This window comes from Oryctolagus cuniculus, chromosome 5 (genome assembly GCF_964237555.1).
Source record: "Oryctolagus cuniculus chromosome 5, mOryCun1.1, whole genome shotgun sequence".
Lineage (NCBI taxonomy): Eukaryota > Metazoa > Chordata > Mammalia > Lagomorpha > Leporidae > Oryctolagus > Oryctolagus cuniculus.
The window spans coordinates 59975276-60001213 of NC_091436.1; the positions used below are offsets into that span (position 1 = coordinate 59975276).

At 49.8% G+C, this 25938-nt stretch overlaps 1 protein-coding gene across 1 annotated transcript in view; it reads left to right on the forward strand.

Annotated features, from left to right (window-relative positions):
• Window positions 1–10114: 10114 nt before the first annotated feature.
• Window positions 10115–25938, forward strand: part of TRAF3IP2 (TRAF3 interacting protein 2) — a 44834-nt gene continuing 29010 nt past the window's right edge. Inside the window, 2 exon segments of the mRNA NM_001270479.1 lie at window positions 10115–10311; window positions 21800–22615. Coding sequence (NP_001257408.1) covers window positions 21808–22615 — 808 coding nt within the window. The 5' untranslated portion in view covers window positions 10115–10311; window positions 21800–21807.

The window sequence follows — 25938 nt, forward strand, 5'->3', positions numbered from 1 at the left end:
GAGTTATAGAGAGAGGCAGAGACACAGAGAGAGAGGTCCTCCCCAAACGACCACAACGGCCAGACCTGCGCTGATTTGAAGCCAGGAGCCAGGAGCTTCTTCTAGGTCTTCCCACGCGGGTACAGAGGCCCAAGGACTTGAGCCATCCTCCACTGCTTTCCCAGGCTACAGCAGAGAGCTAGATGAGAAGTGGAGCAACCAAGACTTGAACTGGCGCCCATATGGGATGCGGGTGCCGCAGGCAGCAGCTTCACCCGCTACACCACAGCGCCAGCCCCTGGAATTTTTTTTTAATTGTATAATATACATATAAAACTGACCATCTTCACCATTTTTAAGTCTACAGTTCAGTGGCATTAAGTTCATTCACTGCTGTGCAACCATCACCACCATCTACCTCTAGATTTTTTTTAAAGGACTTGCCAGGTTTTATTTTCCTTCCTTCCTTCCTTCCTTCCTTCCTTCCTTCCTTCCTTCCTTCCTTCCTTCCTTCCTTCCTTCCTTTCTTCCTTCCTTCCTTCCTTCCTCTCTTTCTTTCTTTCTTTCTCTCTTTCTTTCTTTCTTTCTCTTTCTTTCTTTCTCTCTCTCTCTCTCTTTCTTCCTTTCTCCCCCCACCCTGTTTCTTTTTAAGATTTTTATTTATCTATTTGAAAGAGAAAGAGAATGAGAGGGAGGGAGGAAGGGAGGGGGAGAGTTATCTTCCATCTGCTGGTTTACTTGCCAAATGGCTACAACATCAGGGGCTGGGCCAGGCCAAAGCCAGGAGCCAGGAGCTTCTTCTGGGTCTCCCTCATGGGTGCAGGGGCTGAAGAACTGGGCCATCTTCTGCTATTTTCCCAGGAGCATTAGCAGGGAGCTGGATCTGAAGTGGAGCAGCCGGGACTCAAACTAGAGTTCTGATGTGGGATGCCAGCCTCGTAGGTGGTGGCTTAAGCACAATGTGGCCCAAAAGTCTTCTCTTGCAAAACCGAAATTCTGTGCCCACTCAGTGACAGCTTCCCATCTCCCCTCCTCCCCCACTCCTCACATCCCCAGACAACCACCATCCTGCTTTCCTGCTCTGTACTCCTCACCACTCTAGGAGCCCCACATAAATGGGCTTCACAGTACTGGCCTTCTATGGCTGACCTATGTTAGAATGCCCTCGGGTTCCTCCACACTGCAGCATTTGTCAGAGCTTGACTCCTTTCAAAGTTGAATAATATTTCATTCTGTGTATATACAGTATCTTGTTGATCCATTCATTTCTCTTTTTAGAAAAGATATAGGGGCCGGCACCGTAGCTCACTTGGCTAATCCTCCGCCCGTGGCGCTGACATCCCATATGAGCACCGGGTTCTAGTCCCGGTTGCTCCTCTTCCAGTCCAGCTCTCTGCTGTGGCCCAGGAGTGCAGTGGAGGATGGCCCAGGTGCTTGGGCCCTGCACCCGCATGGGAGACCAGGAGGAAGCACCTGGCTCCTGGCTTTGGATCAGTGCAGCACCGGCCATGGCAGCATTTGGGGAGTGAACCAACGGAAGGAAGACCTTTCTCTCTGCCTCTCTTTCTCTCACTGTCTATATCTCTGTCAAATAAATTTTAAAAAGAGATTATTTATTGCAAAGGCAGAGTTAAAGGGGTGGGGGAGAGGGAGAGTCAGAGTGAGAGATCCTCCATCTGCTGGTTCACATCCTGGATGTTTGCAACAGCCAGGGCTAGGCCAGGCTGAGGAAAGGAGCCTGGAGCTCCATCCATGTCTTCTACCTGGGTGGCAGAGGTCCAAGCACTGGGTCCATCTTTTGCTGCTTTCCCAGACACATTAGCAGGGAGCTGGATTGGAAGCAGAGTGGCTGGGACTCAAACCATTGCAAGTGGCAGTTTGACCCGCTGTGCCACCACACTGACCCCTAGCCACTCATCTCTTGGCTCTTTGATTAGTGCTGCTATAAACATGGGTGTAAAGATGCCTGTTCCAGCCCCTGCTTTCAGTTCTTTTGAAAGAGATCTAGACACACAGCAGGAACAGCCATCTGTTTTCCATAGCAGGTGCACGCTTTACAGCCCCCTGAACAGAGTGCACGGTTGCCAGTTTCTTCACATCCTCACCAATACATGATGTTTTCTGGGCTTTTTAAAATATAATAAGCATTCCAATTTTTTTTTTTGACAGGCAGAGTTAGACAGTGAGAGAGAAAGACAGAGAGAAAGGTCTTCCTTCCATTGGTTCACCCCCAAATGGCTACTATGGCCAGCGCGCTGAGCCGATCCAAAGCCAGGAGCCAGGTGCTTCTCCTGGTCTCTCACGCGGGTGCAGGACCCAGGCACTTGGGCCATCCTCCACTGCACTCCCTGGCCACAGCAGAGGGCCGGACTGGAAGAGGAGCAACAGGGACAGAACCGGCGCCTCAACCGGGACTAGAACCCAGAGTACCGGCGCCGCAGGCCGAGGGTTAGCCTAGTGAGCTGCAGCACCAGCCAGCATTCCAATTTTTAAAATATTCACACGAAAGGCAGAGCAACAAAGAGAGAATGAAAGAGATCTTCTATTCACTAGTTTACTCCCCGAATGCCTGCAACAGCCAGGCTGGGCCTGGCCAAAGCAGGAAGTCTAGAATTCATTCCAGGTCTCCCACATGGGTGGCAGGGACCCAGGTACCTGAGCCATCATTTGCTGTCTCCCGGTGTCTGCATTAGCAGGAATGCTGTAACTGGGAGCGGAGCTGGGGCTCGAACCTAGGCACTTCAATATGGGATGTAATGTCTTAACCACTGTACCAAATGCCCAGCACCCTCTATCTCGTGGATTTTTAACAGGAGAGGGCTGAGTCACATCTTGCTACCCTACCTGTTATTATCCTGCAGTTGTTACTGTAGAAACACAACACCAGAGTGACTGGCAGAGTAGCAACCCCACTGTTTCATTGCCTACACCTTTTTTCCCCTCTCCAGAGGTGTGCAAGGAAAGCAAATCACTTGGGCTCCACCCAATCATGTAGAAAATACAGACTACAGCAAGGCACTGGAGGGCGGGGGGCAGAATAGCCTCTACTCGGAAGTTAGGCAGGCTCTGGGTTTGAATCCTGCTCCTGGCCTAGCTGTGTGCCCAGGGAGAAGTTCCTCAATGTCCCTGAGCCTTCTCAGATGCCTCAGAGGTAAGGCAGGTGTGACAGTGAATGCAACTCATGGGACTGGTGGAGGCGGGAGTGTGGGCGCTAAGTCCTGGGTGACGAGGTGCTCCCCTAGAATGGTGACAGTGACAGCTGGGCGTGCTGTCATTCCCACCTCCTCACCCTACCTCATCCCGTCTCCCGGTGTTCAGGCTGAAGTGCCCCAGGTTCAGGCCACCCTCACTGATGAGCTTACACCCCAGGGTGCTTTCCAAGCAGGCTTCCCAGCCATGAGCTCATTCCCCCAGGCACCTGGCTGTGCAGGATACCTGAGGACAGGAGGCAGGCCCAGCTCAGAGCAATTAAAAGCGGAGCTTCAGCACTTGGTGCGCCCCCTCTAGGGCCCTCAGGCAAACAGCTGGAGAACCACAAGGAAAGATGGCGCTGGTTTTTCCTGAGGGATGGCACTCCAAGGCGAGCCCCCGCAGGGAGCAGCTGGGAGGCTTAGCCCGGCCCATTTAAGGCCATCTGAGAAAGGAAGAGCATGTCACCCCTGCCCGGCCCTCGTTCCCGCCCTCTTCCTCCCCTGGCCCTTCTTTCATCAACTGTCTCTCCCACAGAATGCTGCTTTCCCTGCCCCCGCAAGAGATAATTCTAATAATAATTTTGAAGCAGACATTTCAAGGCTAAGGCAATATATACACACTTCTTTTAGAAAAAGAAATTGTATTCTTTTTCAATGAAAAAAATACCACATTCTTCTTGTAGAAGTAAGAAATCAGAGAGTGCCTTTGTCTCCCTCTCTCTCTGCTTTTCAAATAAATTAAAATGTTGTCACCTGTGTTGGGTTAAGCCATCAGCACAACGCCAGCATCCTACATCCAAGTGCCAGTTTGAGTCCTGGCTGCTCTGCTTCCAACCCAGCCCTCTGCTAACATGCCTGGGAAAGCAGCAGAGGATGGCTCAAGTACATAGGCTTCTTCCACCCAAATGGGAGCTCTGGATAAAGTTCCAGGCTCCTTACTTTGGCCCTGCCCTGCCCAGTTCTGGTTGTTGCAGCCATCTGGGGAGCAAGCCAGTTTGTGAAAGATCTCTTTCTGTCTCCCGGACACCACCCCCTCCCAGCCACTCTGCCTTTCAAATAAATCAATAAATCATATATATATATATACACACATATAAATTTTTAAAGATTTATTGATTTATTTGAAAGTCAGAGTTACACAGAGAGAGGAGAGGCAGAGAGAGAGAGAGAGAGAGGTCTTCCATCCGCTGGTTCACTCCCTGATTGGCCACAACAGCCGGAGCTGAGCTGATCTGGAGCCTGGAGCCAGAAGCCAGGAGTTTCTTCTGTGTCTTCTCACGCAGCTGCAGGGGCCCAAGGACTTGGGCCATCTTCTACTGCTTTCGCAGGCCATAGCAGAGAGCTGGTTCAGAAGTGGAGCGGCTGGGACTTGAACTGGTGCCCATATGGGATGCCGGCACTGCAGGTGGCAGTTTTACCTGCTACGCCACAGTTCTGGCCCTCAAATAAATTTTAAAGGTGAGGAAGTTTAGCATGGCAGAGATGCTGTTTGGCATGCCCACACTGTGACTGTAGTGCCTGGGACTGATTCTATCTCTGCCACAATTCCAGCTTCCTACCAGTGCAGACCCTGGGAGACAGCCCAAGAAGTTGGGTCTCTGACACCCACATAAGAGACCCACATTGAGTTCTCAGCTCCTAGCTTCAGCATTTGGGGAGGGAAGCAGTAGTTGGGAGAGCTCTCTGATCTATCTGTCTCTCTTGCTCTCTGTGTGTGTGTCTCTGCCTTTCAAGTAAATTTTTAAAATAGTTGAAACAAAAACACAAAGAGCGCATACATGTATATAATAGAACAACCCTCCATTCTCACCTAGTTCCTCCAATCTCATTCCCTTGAGGTGACTACCCCGAAACAGTGTGGCATACATCCTTCCAGACATCTCCCACTCGGTTATTCAGCAGATGTATAGTGATTGCCTACAGTGTTCTGGGCAGTGTGATAAAAGCTGAGGACTAGTGATGAACAAACATGAATCTAGGTATGTGAGTATGTGTGCGTTTAGCTGTCTTATATAGGCAAAAATAAGGCAATGCTTTTTAATAATGTCTCAGAGCCACTTTTCCATGCTAATGAGCAGAGATATGTATATACATGAATAAATGTTTATGATTTTTAAATGATTTTATTTATTTATTTGATAGGTAGAGTTGCAGACAGTGAGAGAGAGAAACAGAAAGAAAGGTCTACCTTCTGTTGGTTACTCCCCAAATGGCCACAATGGCCAGAGCTGCACCAGTCCAAAACCAGGAGCCAGGAGCGTCTTCCAGGTCTCCCAGGTGGATTGCATGGGCCCAAGTACTTAGGCCATCTAATACTGCTTTCCCAGGCCATAGCAGAGAGCTGGATCAGAAGAGGAGCAGCCAGGACTAGAACCGGCACCCACATGCTGGTGCTGCAGGCAGAGGATTAACCTACTTTGCCACGGTGCCGGCCCCAATGTTTATGATTTTTAACAGCTGCATACATAATATTCTGGTGTAAGGAAGTACAAAAACATATGTAACACATCTATGTTATTTTTAAATGTTTACTGATTTCCATCTATTTGAAAATCTGAGTGACAGAAAAAGAGGAGGTAGTTATCCTCTATCTGCTAGTTCACTCTCCCAATGCCTGCAATATCTAGTGCTGCACCTGGATGAAGCCAAGTGCCAGAACACAGTCTGGGCCTCCTACATGGGTGGCACGGGTCCAAGAACTTCAGTCATCACCTGCTGTTCCCCAGGATGCATTCACTGGAAGCTGGATTGAAACCAGAGCATCTAGGATTCAAATTGCAGCCTGACATGGGATGCAAGTGTCACAAGCAATGACATAAAACACTGTGCCACATGCCTATCCCCCTATATGCTAGCTTAAAAAAAAAAGTCATACAAGTAGACTTTCAAAATTCAAGGGGATAGACATCTGGTACAACAAGTAAGTCACCACTTGGGACTCCCTCATTCCAGAATACCTGGGTTCAAGTCCTGGCCCTACTTTCCATTCTAGACTCCTGCTAATGCTAATGCACACCCTGTGAGGCAGCAAGTAATGGCTTAGGTACTCGGTCCCTGCCATCCGCACAGAAGACCTAGGGTTCCCGGCTCTCCTGACTTTGGCCTGGTACAGCCCCAGCTGATGCAAGTACCTGGGGAGTGAACCAGTGGATAGGAGATTGCTCTCTCTCTGCCTCTCAAATAAATAAAATAAACAAATACAATTTTAAATAAAAAATTTTTTAAAGTTAATTTTAAAAATTAATTTTTTTTATTTATTTGAAAAGCAGAGTTACAGAGAGAGAAGACACACACACACATTCACACGCACACACAGTGATCATCCATCTGCTGGGTTGCTTACCAAATGGCCACAACAGGTAGGAATGGACCAGGTAGAAGCCAGGAGCCAAGAGTTTCTACCAAGTCTCCCACATGGCTGCAGGGACCCAAGTACTTGGGCCATCTTCTGCTGCATTCCCAGAAGCATTAGCAGAGAGCTGGATTGGAAGTGGAGTATCTGAGACTCGAACCAGCACCCATATGGGATGCCAGTGTTGGAGGCGGCAGCTTAGCCTGCTATGCCACAACACCTCAACACTTTCTTATGCCAAAATAAACCTGCACTAACTTGTTATAATATGGTTCAACAGGATCTAGTTTGAGACACTAGAGTAAGACATCAGTTTGAAAAGACCTCCTATCACAGCAACATGAATTCTGCCAAAATTGAGGTAAGAACAGACATCAAAGTTATTGTGAATCTTGAGTGTTGAAGAATGGTGAATATTTTTCATGCTTTACAAAAAGTTAATGGGACAATGTCCCCAAAGAAATCCCCAGTTTATGGGGCCGGCGCTGTGGTGCAGTGGTTTAAAGCCCTGGCCTGTGGTACTGGCATCCCATATGGGCGCCGGTTCAAGACCCGGCTGCTCCACTTCCGATCCAGCTCTCTGCTATGGCCTGGGAAAGCAGTGGAAGATGGACCAAGTCCTTGGGACCCTCAACCCGCATGGGGGACCCAGAGAAAGCTCCTGGCTCCTGGCTTTGGATCAGCGCAGGTCCAGCCATTGCAGCCATCTAGGGAGTAAACCAGTGGGTGGAAGACCTCTCTGTCTCTACCTCTCTCTGTAACTCTGTCTTTCAAATAAATAAAATAAATCTTTAAAAAAATTTATTGTGAATCTGGAATGTGGAAGAAAAATGGTGAACATTTTTCGTGCTTTACAAAAAGTTAATGGGACAATGTCCCCAAAGAAATCCCCAGTTTAGAGATATATGACTCTTTTAAAGAGAGACCAAGATGATGTAAGGATGAAGCCCCCAGTGGTAGACCAGGCACATCAGTCTGCAAAGAAAAGATCGTTCCTGTTCATGTCCTAAGAATAGGACAGAAACAACGGCCAACATCATAGACAGCTCAACTCATTTAGCTTGTACAATTCTGGCTGAAAAATGCAAGTAGAGCAAACTTTCTGCCTGGTGGCTTCCCAAATCATTGTGCCCTGGTCAGCTGCAAACAGGAGCACAGCTTTCAATGCAAATTTTTAAAAAGATTTTATTTATTGATTTGAGAGGCAGAGTTACAGATAGAAGGAGAGACAAAGAGAAATCTTCCATCTGCTGGTTCACTCCCAAAATGGCTGCAATGGCCAGGACTAGGCCAATCCAAAGCCAGGAGCCAGGAGCTTCTTATAGGTCTCCCAAGTGTTTGGGCCATCTTCCACTGCTTTCCCAAGAAATAGCTGAGAGCTGGATCAGAAGAGGAGCAATCAGGACAAGACCTGGCACCCATAAGGGATGCTGGTGCCACAGGTGGAGTGTTAGCCCACTAGGCCACAGTGCCAGCCCCTCAATACACATTTTAAACAAGTGGGATCAGGATCCAGAAGCATTTCTTTGAATAATTATAAAAAGAGGTGAATCCAGGCTTTACCAGTAATACCCTGACGACAAAGCATAAGCAAAGCAACGGCTACTGAAAGATGGAAATAGTCAAAGCACAAGCAGATTGTCAAGAGTCACAGCAGCAGGTTTTTTTGGACTCAAGGCATTTTGCTTGTTGACTTTCTAGAAGGTCAAAGAATGGTGACATCTACTTATCAGAAGTGATTTGAAGGGGCCGGAGCTGTGGCGTAAATAGGTAAAGCCCCTGCCTGCAGTGCCAACATCCAATACGGGCACTGGTTTGAGTCCTGGCTGCTTCACTTCTGATCCAGCTCTCTGCTATGGCCTGGGAATGCAGTAGAAGATGGCCCAAGTTCTTGGGTCTCTGCACTCATGTGGGAGACCCAGAAGAAGCTCCTGGCTCCTGGCTTTAGATCAGCTCAGCTCTGGCCATTGTGGCCATCTGGGGAGTGAACCAGTGGATTGAAGATTGACTCTCTCTCTCTTTGCCTCTGCCTCTCTGTAACTCTGCTTTTCAAAAAAAGTGATTTGAAGAAGCTGGCCAAAACTGTAGCAGAAAAATGCTTGGGAAAGCTTCATCAGAGAGTTGCTTGCCACCACAATAATGCTCTGGCTCATTCCTCTCATCAAATAAGCACGATTTTCCAAGAGTTTAAATGAGAAATTGTTAGGCATTCACCTTACTGTCCTGGTTTGGCTACTTCTGACTTCTTTTTGTTACACACACACACACACACAAGCACACACTTTAAAGGGCACTCATTTGCTTCCAGTCAATGGTGGGAAAGACTGCTTCGGGACAAATTCTCAGGACTCTCAGCTCCTTAGGGATGGACTAACTGGCTGGTATTATTGACAAAAATGTCTTGAAGTTGGTAGAGTTTATGTTGGGAAATGAAGTTTATATTTAAAATTTTTATCTTTCCATTCCATTTTCCCTGAACTTCCTGAAGTCCCCTCATAGTCTCCTACTTTTAGGACATAGAAAACCTGACTCACATGTCCTTGCTGAGCCCCGTCGGGTGGGGTGCTCTAGGGAGTGTTTTGCACATGAGGGTGGAGACTGAGCCAGCTCAGGGAGCTGACCCTCAGAGTTCCCCAACAGGCAGACAAGTTCAGCCCCAGGAGCACCGCAAGTGGCCCAGTGCCACGGCTGGGTTTGTACCTCCCTCGGTCTCCCTCCAAAGCGCCTGGCACCTGTGCTGCCTTCCATGTTAGCCATCTTCACGTCCCCGCGCATTGCTGTGGTATCAGCCTGCTCCCAGCAGCTCTTCCGCATGATAAATCCCGTAGGGTTTAAACAACGAGGTTGTGGAAGATGCAGCCAGGGGCCCCAGGGCCTGAGCAGTGGGTTAGGCTGCTGCCAGTGATGCAGGCATCCCATATGACCACCAGTTCGCGTCCTGGCTGCTCCACTTCTGATCCAGCTCCCGGTTCATGTACCTGGGAAAGCAGTGGAAGATGGTCCAAGTACTTGGGGTTCCTGCCACCCACATGGAAGATCCTGATGGAGATCCAGTCTCCTGGCTTCAGCCTAGCGCAGTCCTGGCTGTTGCGGCCGTTTGGGGAAATAAATCAGCAGATGGAAGATAGAGAGCTCGCTCTCTGGCCTTCTCTCTGTAACTCTGCCTTTCAAACAAATAAATCTTTAAAAGAAAAAATGAAGAAAGAAGAAAAATGCCGCCAGGGGAGGACTCTGTGTGTGTGTGTGCCCGTGAGCAGTGTGGGAACACAGGCAGTGAGTCCCCCGTCCACGGTTATTGGAGCAAATGCTGGTGTTTTAAGCAGTCCCAGGAGACAGAAAGAAGCTCTAGCGACACACCCCTCCCCAGTATCTGCCCCATCTCCTCGGGTCCTGGAGACACCTTCTCAGGCCACGGCCCCTCCGTCACACCACGGGCCCCATATTCCTCCGCAGCCTCTTAGCTGGGTGGTGACATAAAAAAAAAAAAACACACACACACACCAAAAACGCAGCCTTATTGGCCACTGGCCCTCTCTAGTGAACGCAGGAGGTTTCTGTTTTAAGAAATAAAGTGACTCCTCGCCCGTTGATTCACTGCCCACAGGGAGATTTTGAGCCGAAGCTTCCTAGCCTCCGTAGAGATTTGCATACAACTTCCACTTCCGGCTTCAGATCCTGCTCTTCAACTTACCTGGGCCTGGGGAGGGCGGAGGGAGGCACCTGCCGCGGAGAACCTGGAGAGGCCGACGACCCTGGGGCCCCGGGCTGTCCGGCCGTGGCGGTTCTAAGGTAAGTTTACCCGGCTTTGCTGCGCGCCGGCCTGATTGCTTCACCACTGACCCATTTTCCAAAACGCTGTCTTTTCTCCTCTCTTGAAACGTTCCGCCTTCCTGGCCTCTGCCTACCGCCCCTGCCGGCCTTGAAACTTCACTTGTTCGTGCGGAGAGCGGCTGGGGCTGGGAAAATGACAGCTGACTCTGTGCTTCGGGAACGTGCCGCTGGTTTAGGGTTCCAGACGGGCCAGGCGCGATGAGCTGTTTGGGGGAGAGGAGGCACGCACGCCGGTACTTTTCAGAGCTGCCTGGGAACCATTTGTTTAGGTACTTGGTGTCCCCACAAGTTTCGAGCAAGAAATCAAGCCCCATTTCTCCGAGGAGGGAGCCAGGGATGGCAAGGATTAAGTCATTGGCTTCCAGCCTCAGAACACGTCAGCCAGCGGCAGCCTGGGAAGGAAAACTCCCAGATTTTCTCTATCCCAGTTTCCTGCGGGGGTGGGGGGGGTTTTAAAAAAAAATCAACATGACATTCTTGGGCCAGGAAGTTGCGAGCTGCCTCCCGGGCCTCTCCCCCGCAGCCCCCACCCGCCTCCCAAGCAGCGGTCCAGACCACTGCTGGCGCTAAAAGCAACCAGCGAAGGGGATAAATGCTAGTCCTTGACCTTAGAAGCTGATCAGGCTTCCTGGGAGTTTCAAGTTCAAGGTGGTCTTGTGGATTAGGAGGCTATTATTATTATTATTATTATTTTAAAGGAACTGGAGGAAAGAGGCCAAATAAATAATACAAAGGAAGACGAGAAAGTTGGTTTCAAGTTCTTGCTCCACTCCTTGGAGTGCCATGACTTAGGCAATTGATTTTGGCTCCTGGAGCCTGGATTTCTTCATAGTCAAGTGTTTGGGGGCAGGGCGGGTGGAGGGTGAACTCACCAGGTCTAAATTCTCTTCTAACAAAACAAGGGTAAGGTACTCCCGGAGGGGTAGCCGTAGTGGGTGGTCTTAGAAGATTGTTTTGTTCGCTGATAATTCACCTATATAAATTTTACGTCCTGCTACCAGTTCGTTAGCCCGTGGAGGAAAAGGACTTGGTTCCTTCGTACTTTTCTGCCCTCCCTGCACCCCTCCCCTCAAGCCAGCACCCATCAAAGGCCTCACAGGGGCTCTGCCTCCTCCTGACTTTCTGCTCTCCAGGCCAAAAGCTGGAGCGAGGCACGGGGGCCCAGGCAAGTCACCCGGGGCCCGGCTGCCTTGACTGTAGGCACCAGTGTTAGTTCTGGACAATAATGGAGAAAACCAGGGATTTCTTGAGTTAGTTCACATCCTATTTGGGTTACCCAGGAAGGAAGGATCGTCCCCACACATTTGCTACCAAAATCAACATGGGCCAGAGAACTGGCAGGCACCCCGGCTCCGGGAGCCAGCGTTGCCCGCTCCTCAGGAGCTGGAAACCACCCCTGCCCCAGCAGTCAGTGTGTGGGGGCCTTTAGCGGGATGGGAAGGAAACGGTGAGACACATGCTGACCCCTCGTGAGGGTGATGACTGTGACGAGATGCATCATTAGAGGGCGTGTACATGGACTTCTTAACCTTTTCCAAAGCACCACTGTGTTTTTTGCATGGCTGTTGCTTCCTTGGGATGATTACTCGCTGTCAGTCCAGGCTCTAGCTGATGGGTGGGGCTGGTGCAGGGCTTCAGAAAGGCTAACCTGTTTCTGTGGGGGGTATCAAGACCCTGCTGTGGCCTTTCTCTATCCCCCCACCACCATCCCGCGATGGGAGAAGCCAGCAATGGCAAGATATTTTCAATGCGATGAGTTCCTGGTTTTACTTTCAAGTAAGGACGCAGTATTTTCTGAAATCAGGCTAGTTGTTGGGTTGCCAGCCTAGCTTTGATCCACAAAAGCCACCCCAGTCTTTGTTCATGGGGGGAGAGGGGGGAGGTGGCATGGCACCGTTACTCTGCTGCGTGGGCTGCTGAGGCTGGGCATGGTACGCTCAAGTCGGGGAGAAAGATTCTTCACTCAGGGCTATGCATTTTCGGAGGGTGCTAAGATGGCAAGAGTTAATGGCTGCTTCTCCCAGGATCAAGGAGTTAGTGACTTTCAGATGCTCTGAAAATTAAAAGAGGAGGAGGAGGCAGTCATATTCGTGGGCGCTCTTTAATAGGCACTCAGAAAGATAGATCATGGCAAGGTAGTTTGTCTAAATTAAATCTACGTTTTGCCCCTCCCAGAATGGAAATCTCAGAACTATCCTGGATTCAAATCATTTTCCTGCTGCAGGCAATTTTAGATTAGTCTTGAAAAACACATGCGGATTGCAGGCCACCGCAGGCAAGTCCAGGAAAGGGGGAAAGAGCACCAGGGAGGCACATGCAACTGTACATTCCTTCCAGGCCCAGGGAAGTGACCCCTACTGTTTGATCGCATTTCCTTATCCAAACAATCTTGCAGCCTTTCCCTGAGAAAGCATCTGAGGGTTGGAAGCCAGAAGCTGTCCCCGGGGCCTCTCCTGTTTCTTCCCAGTGCCTTGTCACCAAGACATTTTTACTTGGTGAAACCCAGGCTGTCCTGTCTCCCTCCCACATTCTTTGTGTCTCGTGCCCGGAGGCCTCCCAGGAGCCCACATGTGCTCGGCTGGCTGGCTGGCTGCTCAGCCCACCCTGTGCCTGTGTGTGTGTGTGTGTGTGTGTGTGTGCGCGCGCACGCGTGTGCGTGTGTGGGTGGGTGGGTGGGTGCACACTCTGGTGTGCGCGCGCATACGTTGCGGGAGACCAGAATTGTAAACTGGCCGGGAAAGGGTGGGTTTTCACCCACGTGGCGGCGCTCAGAGCTGGGCCAATTGGCCTGGTTCCCTGATAAGGCAGCTGAAATCAAGCTATTTGGGAGGAAGGGACTGACTGGAGCCCCCACCCCGCAGGCCCAGGCTGCCTGGGGTCTTGGCAGCTCCTCCTGCGATGAGGGAAACTTGGCAGCTTCTGCCTCATTGTTTTCCTGAGCTCAGGATTCCAGTATTTTCCTTGCTCCCCTCCTAGCGTCAAGGTTCCCCCTCCCATCGCTGACCTCTCTTCCTACCCTGAGCTGTTCCCGGCCCTTCTTGGCCACCGGCTTAGCCTAGAACACACTTGCCTTTCACCTGCATCCGTTCCTTCCCTTCCCACTGCCCTTCTCAGACCCAAGGAGATACCCAAATTCCACTACAAAAAAAGGCTCTCTCCAAATCCCTACCTAGGGCAGTAAAAACTTCAGGGTCTCCCCAGGTTCCTTACTTGTCTCCCCTTCCACTCTCTTCTCCTCCTTTCCCTCCCTTTTCACCCCTTCCTCTTCTCCCCTGTGCGGCCTGGACTGAATTAGGGATGAAAAATGTGTGCTGGGAGAGACCCGTCTTATCTGAAAAAAGAAAATAAAACGATGACAGCGCGGAACCGTGGCCTGTTCTGAGGTTGTTCTCCAAATGCTTGCTACAGGCCGCTAGTCCACCTCCTCCTCATTTAGGGCCTCCCCGAGACCCACGACGCAGATCGGCAGGTCAGGGCCTCCAGCCTGCTGGGGAGCTGACGGTGCAGGGTTGTGTCCAAGGCCAGTAAGTGTCCCCTGGTCTCCGGGGCTCACCGCGGTTGCCAATCCTCTGGCAAACCTAGTGGCAGAACTTGTCTGTCAGGGAAATTCTGCAAGGAAACCTGGAAGAATCTGATCATGGGAGTTTGAATTACAGCCTAACAGTTCACTCAAAACCAACCGTCCATGGAGCCAACCAGCGTTATGGACGTTTGCATGTACTGGGATAGTGAATGAAGAACCAACGTTAATGGGTTTACAGATTTTTTTTTTAAATCCATGACTTTGAGATGCTCATAAAAATTGCTCTCTGGGGGAATGATATAAAGCCTTGAGAATCTATCATTTGAAAGTATCTGATCCTCCCCGCTGTAAATTCATATATTTATTAATGAAATCCACCTGCAATACTCCTGTTGCGTGTCTCTAGGCCTCTTCCACTGTGTCGTTGACCTAAAGAATGCTTTAAAAAATCCCAGCGGTTGGCGAGCCCCGAGCATGATTATTTAGGAGCTTTTCACGCGGTTTATTAATTACTCAGGCTGTGCACTCCTGCCCTCCCTCTGTTCCTTGCGATGCGATTTGTCTTCTTCCAGGGACACAACACCTTCATCAAATCCCTTCGTCCTTGCTTCAGAGTCGTCCCCTGGAAGATCTCCCCTCTCTGTGCACACCACCATTCATCATCACCCTTTGTTTGTGCTCTGTCAACCCGTTTTCAATTTATTTTGAATTCAGTTTATGATTAAAATTTAATGAGATCCAATCAAGTGCTTCTCTCAAATCAAGATGCTTCTGCAGTTTCATCCCCTACCCTCCATTGTAAGGGCATGAAGCAAAGCCACCCTAGGGCTCCCGCCTGGCAATCCTGTACGGAACACAGGTGGTGTGCTTCCATGTCTTTTAAGCCTCAAGGTGAATGGTTCACAAACACATTATTTTTCCAGAAGCTTCTAGGGGCTGTGTGACTCCCCCTTCCCACCTGCATAGCTGAACCAGCTCAGTGCTCCCAACCAGGTGCGCAGGTGTGGTTTGAATCCTTGCTGTGCTGCTTACTGGACATACGACCTTGGGAAAGTTACTTAACTACTCTGTGCCTCAATTTCTCCATCTGCAAAATATCAGGGCTGACAACAGTAACAATCAAATAGGGCAGCTGTGAGAATAGAGTAAGTGAATACAGGCAGCTCCTACAACAGTGCTTCACACACAGTAACCATGTAATGAATATGAACAAATGCTGGCTAACACAGGGTGAAGTTTCTTAAGTATGTCATTAGCTTTGCATTTTGATTTATCAGCATCATCGATATCAGCAGTTGGTAAACTTCAACCGTTGGGCCAAAGGTAGCCCATGATATTTTTTGCATTGGCCTATTGCTAAGAATGGGTTTTGCATTTTTAAGAAGAAGCGGAATATGAGACAGAGACAGCATATGGCACATGGCTGGAAACTGTTTACTCTCTGGCCCTTAGCAGATAGAGTTTGCCAACTCCTGTTCTATGTGGTTTACTGGAAAGAACTAGGAGATCTATAGGCCAGATTTGGCTTCACCAAACACTTGTGATCTGACTTTCGAAAAACTGGTTAATGTGTTTAAGCTGGTTAATGTATCTAGGCTAGTTTAAGTGTCCAAGCACAGTGTGTAACATAAGAATGCCAAAGTGGTGTCTCTTGCCTTGCTTATGGCCCAGGCTTGTTTTAAGGACCAAATGAGATGTTATGTATAGAATGTGCTGGAAATGACTCACATTGTACATTTCTTGGTTAAAAATATAATCTCCGGGGCCGATGCTGTGGCGTAGCGGGTAAAGCCTCTGCCAGCATCCCATCTGGGCACCGGTTTGAGACCCGGCTGCTCCACTTCTAATCTAGCCCTCTGCTATGGCCTGGGAAAGCAGTGGAAAATGGCCCAAATGCTTGGGGCCCCGCACCCATCTGGGAAACCAGCAAGAAGCTCCTGGCTCCTGGCTCTGGATTGGCCCAGCTCTGGCCATTGCCACCATTTGGGGAGTGAACCAGCGGATGGAAGACCTCTCTCTCTGTGCTTCTCCCTCTGTCTCTGTCTCTCTGTAACTCTGCCTTTCTAATAAATAAATACATCTTTAAGAAATATATATATATACACTCTCCATACATTGAGTTCATGTAATAATGTTAGCACCTGTGTATAAAACCAGGGAACATAGTCTAAAGAAAGAGTTCCACAGGGGGCTGGTGTTGTGGCAGAGCAGGTTAAGCCCCCACGTGTGACACCTGCATCCCATACTGGAACACTGGTTCAAGTCCTGGTTGCTGGGCTTCCAATCTAGCTTCCTGCCAATGCGCCTGGGAAGGTAGTGGAGGATGATAGTTCAAGTATTTGGGCCCCTGCCACCCATGTGGGGAACCAGAATAGAGTTCCTGGCTCCTGGCTTCTACCTGGTCCAGACCTGGCTGTTGTGGCTATCTGGGGAGTGAATCAACAGATAGAAGATTCTCTCTCGTGCTCTCTCTGTTTCTCTGCATCAAATAAGTAAACAAATCTATTTTAAAAAGTTCTATAGCCAAATCATTTCTTGCAGTAAGAAAGAACAAAATAGTCATTGTTTTTTGAGGGCTTGATGTGGGCCACGTTCTACATTCAGTGATTTACATATTCTTTTGTTCTCATGACACCCCTATAGGGCAAGTGTTGCTTTTCCCCCCATTTTGCAGACAAGGAAAATGAGACTCAGAGAGGTGAAATAATTTTGTCAAGGTCACAGGTCTGACTGTGCAGCAGATAGAGAAAGAATTTCAGCATACGGAGTCTGAATCCAAAGCACTGACATACGTACTGCATATTTCCCCACATCCTAGAACTCCATGTTGGTTCAGGGCAAGCCCATCTGGAAGGCAGAAGCCACAGTTAACTGTGGATGTGGGTATTAGATCTGCTCGCATGTGCCCTGCCAGTGACTTGCTTCCCACGCAGGCCGGGGTCTACTGGGCCTGCACCAAAGGAGGCCACATGATGGGAGAAAAAGCAGATTGGGGAAGAGCAATGAGATGAGAAATGTGGTGTTGTGAAAATGAACTGGCTCTGTTTGGAGAAACTATGAATTGAAGGCAGGATGTGCCAGAGGGGGAACAGGTTGCTAGGAGCAGACATGAGCCAGGAGCTCAAGGAGCTTGACAGAGAGCTGTGTGCAGAAAAAAAGGGGAGAGGTGCAGGAGGATGGGAGATTTTGCGAACGCAACAGCAGGGGAGTGCCGTCACGTGGGATGTCAAGGCTGCTGATGTGTGCATAAGATCAGATCTGCAAAACCAGGCTGCTTGGACAGAGACAGTCTCGGGCCCAGGCAGACAAAGGAAGCCCTAAGTGAGAGGCTTTGGAGAGAGAGAACGTGACAGAGAGGTTTAAAGAAAGATGCTGGTCAGACTCTTCAGAGATCACGGTCCTTCGGGCGATGGGATTCCAGAGGAGAGAAACGACTGCTTTTGGAATCAGATCAGAATGAGTAAGGCCCAGCCTGCGTACTGTTTCAGGCTGGCTGGGTCTCGCTGGGACCAGCCTCTTCCTAGCTTAATACCCACCTATGTGCATGTTCAGTTTTGCACCCAAATTAACTTTTTAAATTCCACTTTCCACCAACTCTTTTGAAGTACCCTCATCTACAGTCTTATACAAAGGGTGGCATACCTACACAGTATGCTTCAATTTTAAAATTTATTGATTTTCATTTTATTTGAAAGAGAGAGAACAGAGACAGAGACATAGAGACAAACACAGAAAGATCCTCCATCCTCTGGTGCACTCCCCAGATACCTGCAACAGCCAGGTCTTCGAAGCCAGGAGCTTGGAATATAATCCAAGTCTCCATGTGGCTGGCAGAGACCCAAGTACCTGAGCCGTCACCTGCTGCCTCCCAGGGTACACATTAGCAGGAAGCTGGATTGGGAGCAGTGTAGCAGGAACTCTGACATGGGACGCAGGCTTCCCAAGCTACAACTTAACCACTGTGCCAAATGTCTGTCCCTAATTTCTTTTTATTCATTTATTTGGGAGGTAGAGTTACAGACAGTGAAGAAAGGTCTTCCATCCGCTGGTTCACTCCCCAAATGGTGGCAACGGCCAGAGCTGGGATGATCCAAAGCCAGGAGCCAGGAGCTTCTTCCAGGTCTCCCACATAGGTGCAGGGGCCCAAGGACTTGGACCATGTTCCACTGCTTTCTCAGGCCATCAGCAGAGAGCTGGGTCGCAAGAGGGGACAAGCCGGGTCATCAACCAGTGCCCAAATGGGATGCCAGCACTGCAGGTAGAGGCTTAACCGACTATGCCACAGCGTAATAAAGACAAAACAAATAAAACTGCTGGCTCTGACATATCCACTAATCTGCTGTGGCCCCCCTGCTGTAACCTTGGGGTATAATTGTCCTCTGTGACCCCAGTAAGTGCCCCTCCCTCATGTGTGCCCTGGGGCAGATGCTGCCATGGGCAGGACCTCATAGATAAGGCCCAGGACCACCATGGAGGCTTGACCCCTAGTGGACATAAATAATGTTTGTGAGAGGGAGGAGGAGGGGTCACCCAAGTGGCCTGAGAGTTTAGCCCCTGGGACCTCCCTGCAGCCCCGCCCCCACGGCCTTCTCCCTGTCAGTGACCCCTCCGATGAATGGCTCTGTCTCTTCTCTGATCGTCCTCATTCATCACTCATTCTTGCATTCAGCAAATCTGCACTGAGTGCTGACTAAGGCCAGAAAGCTTTCTAGGTGCTGGGAACATGGTTGTGAATAGTGGAGGGAGGGCAGACGGAGTAAACAAACAAGGGATTGTTAGGTATTTTCATGTATTTATAATAGGCCTTGGGTAGGATCTAAGGTGGTGATGACTCTGAGAGGGGGAAGAGAAGGAACATAGGCAAAAATGATGGGAAGTGACATCCGAGCAAGAACCTGGAGGAGAGGGGCCAGCGCTGCGATGCAGCGGGTGAAAGCCCTGGCCTGAAGTGCTGGCATCCCACAGGCGCCGGTTGGAGACCCAGTTGCTCCACTTCGATCCAGCTCTCTGCTATGGCCTGGGAAAGCAGTAGAGGATGGCCCAGGTCCTTGGGCCCCTGCACCTGCGTGGGAGACCTGGAAGAAGCTCCTGGCTCCTGGCTTCAGATTGGCCAGCTCTGGCCATTGCGGCCATCTGGGAAGTGAACCAGCAAATGGAAGACCTCTCTCTCTTTCTCTCTTTGCCTCTCCTTCTCTTTCTGTGTAGCTCTGACTTTCAAATAAATAAATAAATAAATAAATCTTTTAAAAGAGAGAGAGAGAGAGAGAGAGAACCTGGAAGAGAACAGAAGTGAGCCAGGCAGATGTGTGGGGAAATGGTGTTCCGAGAGGGGACAGCAAGAGCAAAGGCCCTGGGGTAGAGCCGCTGCTCACCTGTGTGTTTGTTTTCTCTCTTAGCACCTGGATGGTAGGGACAGTGTCTGTGTCTGTGGAAATAATTTTGTGAATTTTCACTGTATAGCTTTTGTTCCTATTGAATTAAGTAGCACTTATAGATATTAAAAAAGTAAAAAAAAAAAAAAAGAATTAAATGCATGCCTCAGCAGGGGGATACACACCACCAAATTGAACACAGAGCGGAGTTCGGTCATCATTTGCTGTTTAGATATTTGCTAGTGGCGTGTTTAAAACATGCGGGTGCTTTTTGGTTTCTGATGAGTACTGAGCCTGTAGAATCCAGGTCTCCCACGTGGGTGGCAGAGGCCCCACTACTTGAGCCCTCACTGCTACTCCCCAGGTTGTACATTAGCAGGAAGCTGGAATCCAGAAGGGAGCTGGGATTTGGGCCCAGGCACTCCCAGGGAAGGAAAGGATGTGGGCATCCCAGGTGGCGTTTCAACTGCCAGGCCCAACGCCCACCTCTGTCCTCTTTTAGATGAGCTTCCTCCAAGCCCTGGAGGCCCCTCAGCTCGAAGAATAGAATTTGCAGCTTTTTCTCTTGGAAGGGAAGCACATTCATGTTGGAAAACCCAGGGTGAAAGTAAACAGTTGTACCTGAAGTGCCAAGAATGAAAACGAATCACATCTTGAGAAACCGGCAGCAGGAGCTAGTCCGCCCTGAGCGGGCTCCCTTTCTGCCTCTCTTCGCCGTCCCATTCAGCTCTGGGCTCCCAGACGCTCACGGGAGATTGCAGGGCACTCAGCCAGCCCTTGAGACAAGACTGGGGCTTCCTGCCCAGCTGATGGCATATCGAGTTTCGTAGCTGTAGACAAATCCTGGGAAAGAAAGGAAAAGAGTGGTGACCATTCTTAAACACTAAAAAGTAGCAGTATGTTTGGTTGCAGTTAGATACTTGGGAATTTTTGCAAGGTCAATCAGGTGAAGTGATGAACCGGGAGGCAAGGGACACACACGTAGCCTGGGAAGGGAAGGGGAAGACGGAGGGAGGTTGGCCAGGAGTTAGGAGCCGAAGGCGCTTCCTGTTGTGTGAGAAAGCAGTGCCAGGGTGGTTGTGCAGCAGTGGGTGGGTGCACTGGACACGAACTGGGGTGACAGGTGTCAGAGATGGTTCATTTGGCAGGGACTGGAGAGGGGAGATGTCTCTTTCCGTAGGCAGCGAGGACTCCGGTGGCAAACTGCAGCCTCCACCTCTGCGAAGCGGAGCGTTGCCACACCGCGCAAGCGCTCATCATCCCTTTGGACCGGGCACAGGACGCAGGGGAACGTGAATGCATACTCTTTAAAGCTTGTCCTCGAACAATAATTTACGTGCTTCGTGGCTTGAGGCACAGCAAGCCTTCCATAAACATTTGTGGTTGAAACGCTGTGTGGCTCCCAAGTAGAAATCCACACACAGTCCCCCCCGCCTCTCCAACCTGAAGCCAGGGAGGTGCAAGACCTGACCGAGAACCAAGCCTCTGGGATGTTTATTTTTTTCTTTTTCACTTACTTGTTTGCTCTTTCACTACATCTGTCCTGCAGGCTTCTGGAAGCTTCCAGATGCTCCTGCGTGTAGCCTTTTCCCCGGCCTGCTTCCCTCCAGCCCTTGAGCCAAGGCATCATCTCAACCCAACTAATGATGGGGGGAGACTGCTTTCTTTCCTAGCCTGCCAGGTTGCTGAAGAGTTCTGTTGTTATGGATAAAAGCCACCTTGCCTGGACTGTGGTTAAAGGCCAGGTTCAGTTTAACTGCTTCATCACAGACCAGATGGCCAGTGCTACCTTCGCTGCAGGCACAGTGCCCAGAAGGAATTAAATCCTCCAAATGACCCCAAGTCGTTTAGTCGAAAATGTCACTGTGACCTTTATTCCACATGTTCTCAACTTGGGATTGCTTTTGCTGTTGTTTAACTGTTATTGATTGTTTTAATTAGGCAACAATCAAATTGTACAAGTTCGAGAGATGCAAACTCTTCCTTCCAGTCACCCCTCCCGGCTTGGTTCCATCCTCAGAGGCAGCTGGTGTCCTTCTGTCTGGGTTCTCCAGACGTGCGCGGAACATACACGAGCAGACACGCGCTTGCAAATGTGCACAGCGTGCGTGTTCTGCACCTTGCTTCCTGTTTGTCACTTCATGGGTTTTGGAGCTCACTCTGGATCAGTTACTGGGACTTACTTCCCCATGATTCCAAACACACAAGGAGCAGCCCACGTCACGATATAATTTCTTTCCTTAGTACTTGGCGGTTGATTTCCACCCGCTGAGGATTGCCTTCCACCACAGGGTGAGCCAGTCACAAACCAGGTGTTTTTGCCTTTGAGTTGCCGTGCAGATAAAATACCTGCATAAGCGTTAGAGCCTTTGCCCCAGGGTGGGGGGAATAAGGAGACAGTTTGATGGGATCGGGGCTCTGCACCCCCACCAGTGTCACACGACTGTTGATGTAAACCACTTCTTGAGTGAGTTCCCCTGAGGTCAGAAAGTGGGGACTCCGGGAACTGATCCTGTCTGCTGAGGCTGTGGCATGTTTTCTCTTGTTCCAGGAACTAGAATGAGCCGAAGTATTCCTGTGGAGGTTGATGAGTCAGAACCGTACCCCAGCCAGCTGCTGAAGGCAATCCCAGAGGACTCCCTGGAAGCGGAATCAGAACCACCTGCTCCCGGCACAAGGAACACGGCACCCCACGGTGTGTCGGCACCCCGCACCCCTGACGGTTCCCCTGGGGACTCAGCTCAGGCTCCTCCACCTCTGGCGCTCGCCAGCCCGCAGTGGCCTGTGTCCCAGGCGGTCACCTGCCTGCGTGCTAGAATCCTGGAGGAGAGTGACGACAGCTTCTGCAGCAGGCACCCAGAGCCCAGCGAAGACCATCCCTCGGGCTCCTCTGCAGCCAGCGCACAGGAGTCTGGGAGTGGGGCTGGCGCCTTCCTCCCAGAGCGTCAGTTTTCATTTCTGGGAAAGCACCATCCGTGGCTGGGATCTCAGCTTTCAGCAGCTTCTCGTGACGCTAGCCATGACGCCAACAAATCCGACCAAAGTTTACCTAATGCCTCAGCAGACTCCCGGGGCAGCGGCCAAGAGACATGGCTGTGGGCCCAGCCCCACAGGAACCACGAAGCCCCAGACCCGCCCAGCACAGACGATTCCCAGCCCCAAGATGTCCTGGGCATCCGGCAGCTGGAAAGGCCTCTGCCCTTGACCTCTGTGTGTTACCCTCAGGACCTTCCGGCCCCGCTCCAGTCCAAGGAGTTCCCCCAGAGGTACTCAGCATGTGCACATGTGCAGCCTTGCAACCCTTGCGCACACACTCCGTGGAACCCTGCTTACTGTTGTCCCAGAGGCCCCAACCACCAGGTGCCATGTAAGTGATCTTCAGCTCCTGGGAAGCTAGGGCCTCACATCCGTGCTTCGTGTCACTGGACCAGCACACACGGTCACGAGGCAAAGAGCACTTTCTGCTCTCAGGGGCTGCCCGTGTGTGGTTGGGCTTGCAAGGGGCCATAGGAGAATGCTTGTTCTGAGCCCATGGCCATCCCACGGGGACCCTGCCTCAGCAGGGCATGTCAAGGATGGTTTAACAGAAATCTGCCTAGATGGAGGGAGGTGGGACCTCAATGATTTCTAGAAAACATTTTTGTGTTTGAGTGCTTGGGCAACTGGGTTCTTTCTTTTCTTCAAACTTCTTCCCTATTTTAGACTTGGCAGAGGAAGGGCCTTGGGTCAATAACAGAAAGAAAAAAAAAAACCACAGCAGGTGCCCAGCGTATCGTTGTCGCTGCATTCATGCGATGACCGCCAAATTGCTCCTGTGATTCTGTTCCTTAAATCCCTTTGGAGACCTGAGCTGTCTGCATCTAGCCTACAGTCCCACCTCACCAAGGACTGGCAGGCTGCCCAACTTGTCGCACTGGTTCCTGGCTTCATACTTGCCCTTGCTCTTCCTCGCTCTCTAAGATGTTCTTTCCCCTCTTGTGTATTTGACCCAGGTCTATACATTTTCTAACATATTTATTTTTACAAGATTTTATTTATTTATTTGAAAGGCAGAGCAAGAGAGAGAAAGAACCAGAGAGAGAGAAAAAAGAGAGATCTTCCATTTGCTGGCTTACTCCCCAACTGGCTGCAGCAGCTGGAACTGGGCCAGGGTGAAGCCAGGAGCCAAGAACTCCAGCTGGGTCTCCCACGTGGGTGGCCAGGGCCCAAGCATTTAGATCATCTTCTGCTGCCCTGACAGGTGCATTAGCAGGGAACTGGATAGGAAGCAGAGCAGCCAAGACTTGAACTACTGCTTCAATAGGAAGCTGGCGATGCAAGTGGTGGCATATTCTATTAATTTGCTCATTCCCCACAATGACCACAGGCTCAGGGATTAGGCCTAGGCCAAAGCTGGGAGCCAGGAACTCAATCCAGGTCACCTGTGTGAGTGGGATGGACCCAGTTTCTTGAGCCATCATCCCTGCTCTCCAGGGTCTGCATTAACAGGAAGTTGGAATCAGGAGTGGAGCCAGATATCAAACCCAGGTATTCTGATGTAGAACAAGGAAATCTCAACTGCAAGGTCAAGCACCTGCCCTCATCTTTTTTTTTTTTTTAATAGCTTTGTTGAGATCTAATTGGCAAGCTATAAAGTCCACCCTTTGCACATTTTAAGTATGTGATCCAATAAATGCTACAGTGTTTACAGAGTGATACAGCCAGCACTACATATACCTTTTAAGACCTCTCAAGGGTCCCCCTGGAAACCTCCCCGGATAACAGCCTCCTTCAGGTCCTCTCTCCCTTGTGCTGTGTGTGTGGTTAGAAGCTGGGACACCTAACACCAGTACGGCATCAAATTAGGGACTTGTCTGCCTGTCCATCCACACTGTAAGCTTTTGCATATCAGCAAAGGTGCACTTTCACTCCGTAGTTCCCTGGCAGTTAGCACAGTGCCTGCCGTGTAACAGAGCCAGTCAAATCCTTCCGAAGCAGTGCTCTATATCAGTGCAGTATCTCTGAGAGTGATGAAGTCTTAGATAGAGATAAAAGGTCCAGCACCGTTCTTGATGTTAAAACTGTGCTGAGGCCACTGGAAAATAACAAAAGGGCTTTCAGATGAAACACAGGCCTGTGAGATGTGACAGTTTTAGCAAATAAACACTGTGCATTAGGCAATTCAAATAGCGTAGGCAAGTCTGCCCAAAGGTTTGATGCCTAGTTTTAAAATAAATTACAGAAATAATCACAAATGTGTAATCAACCATAGTTCGTGTATTGCTGCTTGTGCACGCATTATAAAGCTTCCTAGAGTGGAAGCAGCAATATAGAAATTCAATTTGAAATGGAATTTGCGGTGGTGGAGGGGAGACTGGTGGGATAGGAATGGTGGCACAGTGAGTCAAGCCTCTGCTTAGGGTACTGGCATCCCAGTCCATAAGGGATTGAGTCTGGCCTCCAATTCTCATTCAGCTTCTTGCTAATGCACACCCTGGGAGACAGCAGATGATGGCTCAAGTACTTGGGTCCCTGTCACCAGTGTGGGAGAACTGGATGGAGTTCCTGGTTCCTGGCTTTGGCTTGACCCACTCCCAGCTGTTGCAGGCACTTGGGAAGAGAACCAGTGGATGGAAGATCTCTCTCCCCTCTCTTTCTGTATCTGCCTTTCAAATAAATAAAAACACATAAATAAACTTATTGTTAAAAAATGGGAGGGGGGGTTGAGGGATATAACTTAGAAGATGCTTGGAGGACCCAGGTAAGAGTGAGTGAGATAAGAGTGAGGCCAGGAGCTGGGGGCGCAACAGGGCTTGGGGAGAGTGGGGCCCTGGGCTGGAGAGGGAGAGAGCCTGAGGCTCCCGCAGAGACTGGAGGAGTTGGGTGTTGGGAAGGCGACGCCTGGAGGGCGTGGTCCCAGTCACAGATGGGTGTGGCCATGGATTCCTTCAGGTAGGAGTCACTGAGCACTGAACCTTGGCAAGGCAGGAGCTGTGTGATTTCTCAGTGATCTCCAGGTTCAAAGGGAATGATCTGTGAAAATAATTCCATAAAGTATTTTTTAGGATTTCTATCATTTAAAGGTAACTTTTCTGTTCAGACAGTACTACGTGTTCACTCCTCAAATTGAAAGATGCCCAACCGTCCAAAAACGAAAATTAAAAAGTTATCTATGTCTCTGTTCCCCAGATATAATTCCTTGCTGGGATTTTAATACATTTACCTCTGGTGGGTTTTCCACTTTGCATATATGTAGTTAATGTAAAGTGAATTTCCAGCGACGTGGAATGTATACTTCTTCCAGCATCATTTATAGATTCTGAACTGCATTGCCTCAGACGTATCAGCTAAACTGTCATTAACCTGTTCTTCACTGATGGACGTTTAAAATAGTTTTCAGTGTTCTGATCCAGTAAGCAACGCTTTGACAAGCATCGCATACTGCTGTTTTTGTCTGCATTTCTGATGGACTCCTTCGATTAATATGTGGAAGTGTGAATACTTAGCTAAAGGCTTTGTTTACTAACAAAGATAGAAAAGAAAGCGTTGACTCAATATTATAATGGGGGTGCCAGCTAGGTCTTCCCACTGCAAGTATTTTTCCCGTTGAAGCCTGGAATGGTGCCATTAGCGATCCAGTTTTTGGAGGTGACGTTGCCTCTCAGGCAGGTGCCTTCAAAAGACAAATGCTCCCGCGTGGGAGCCCGGGAG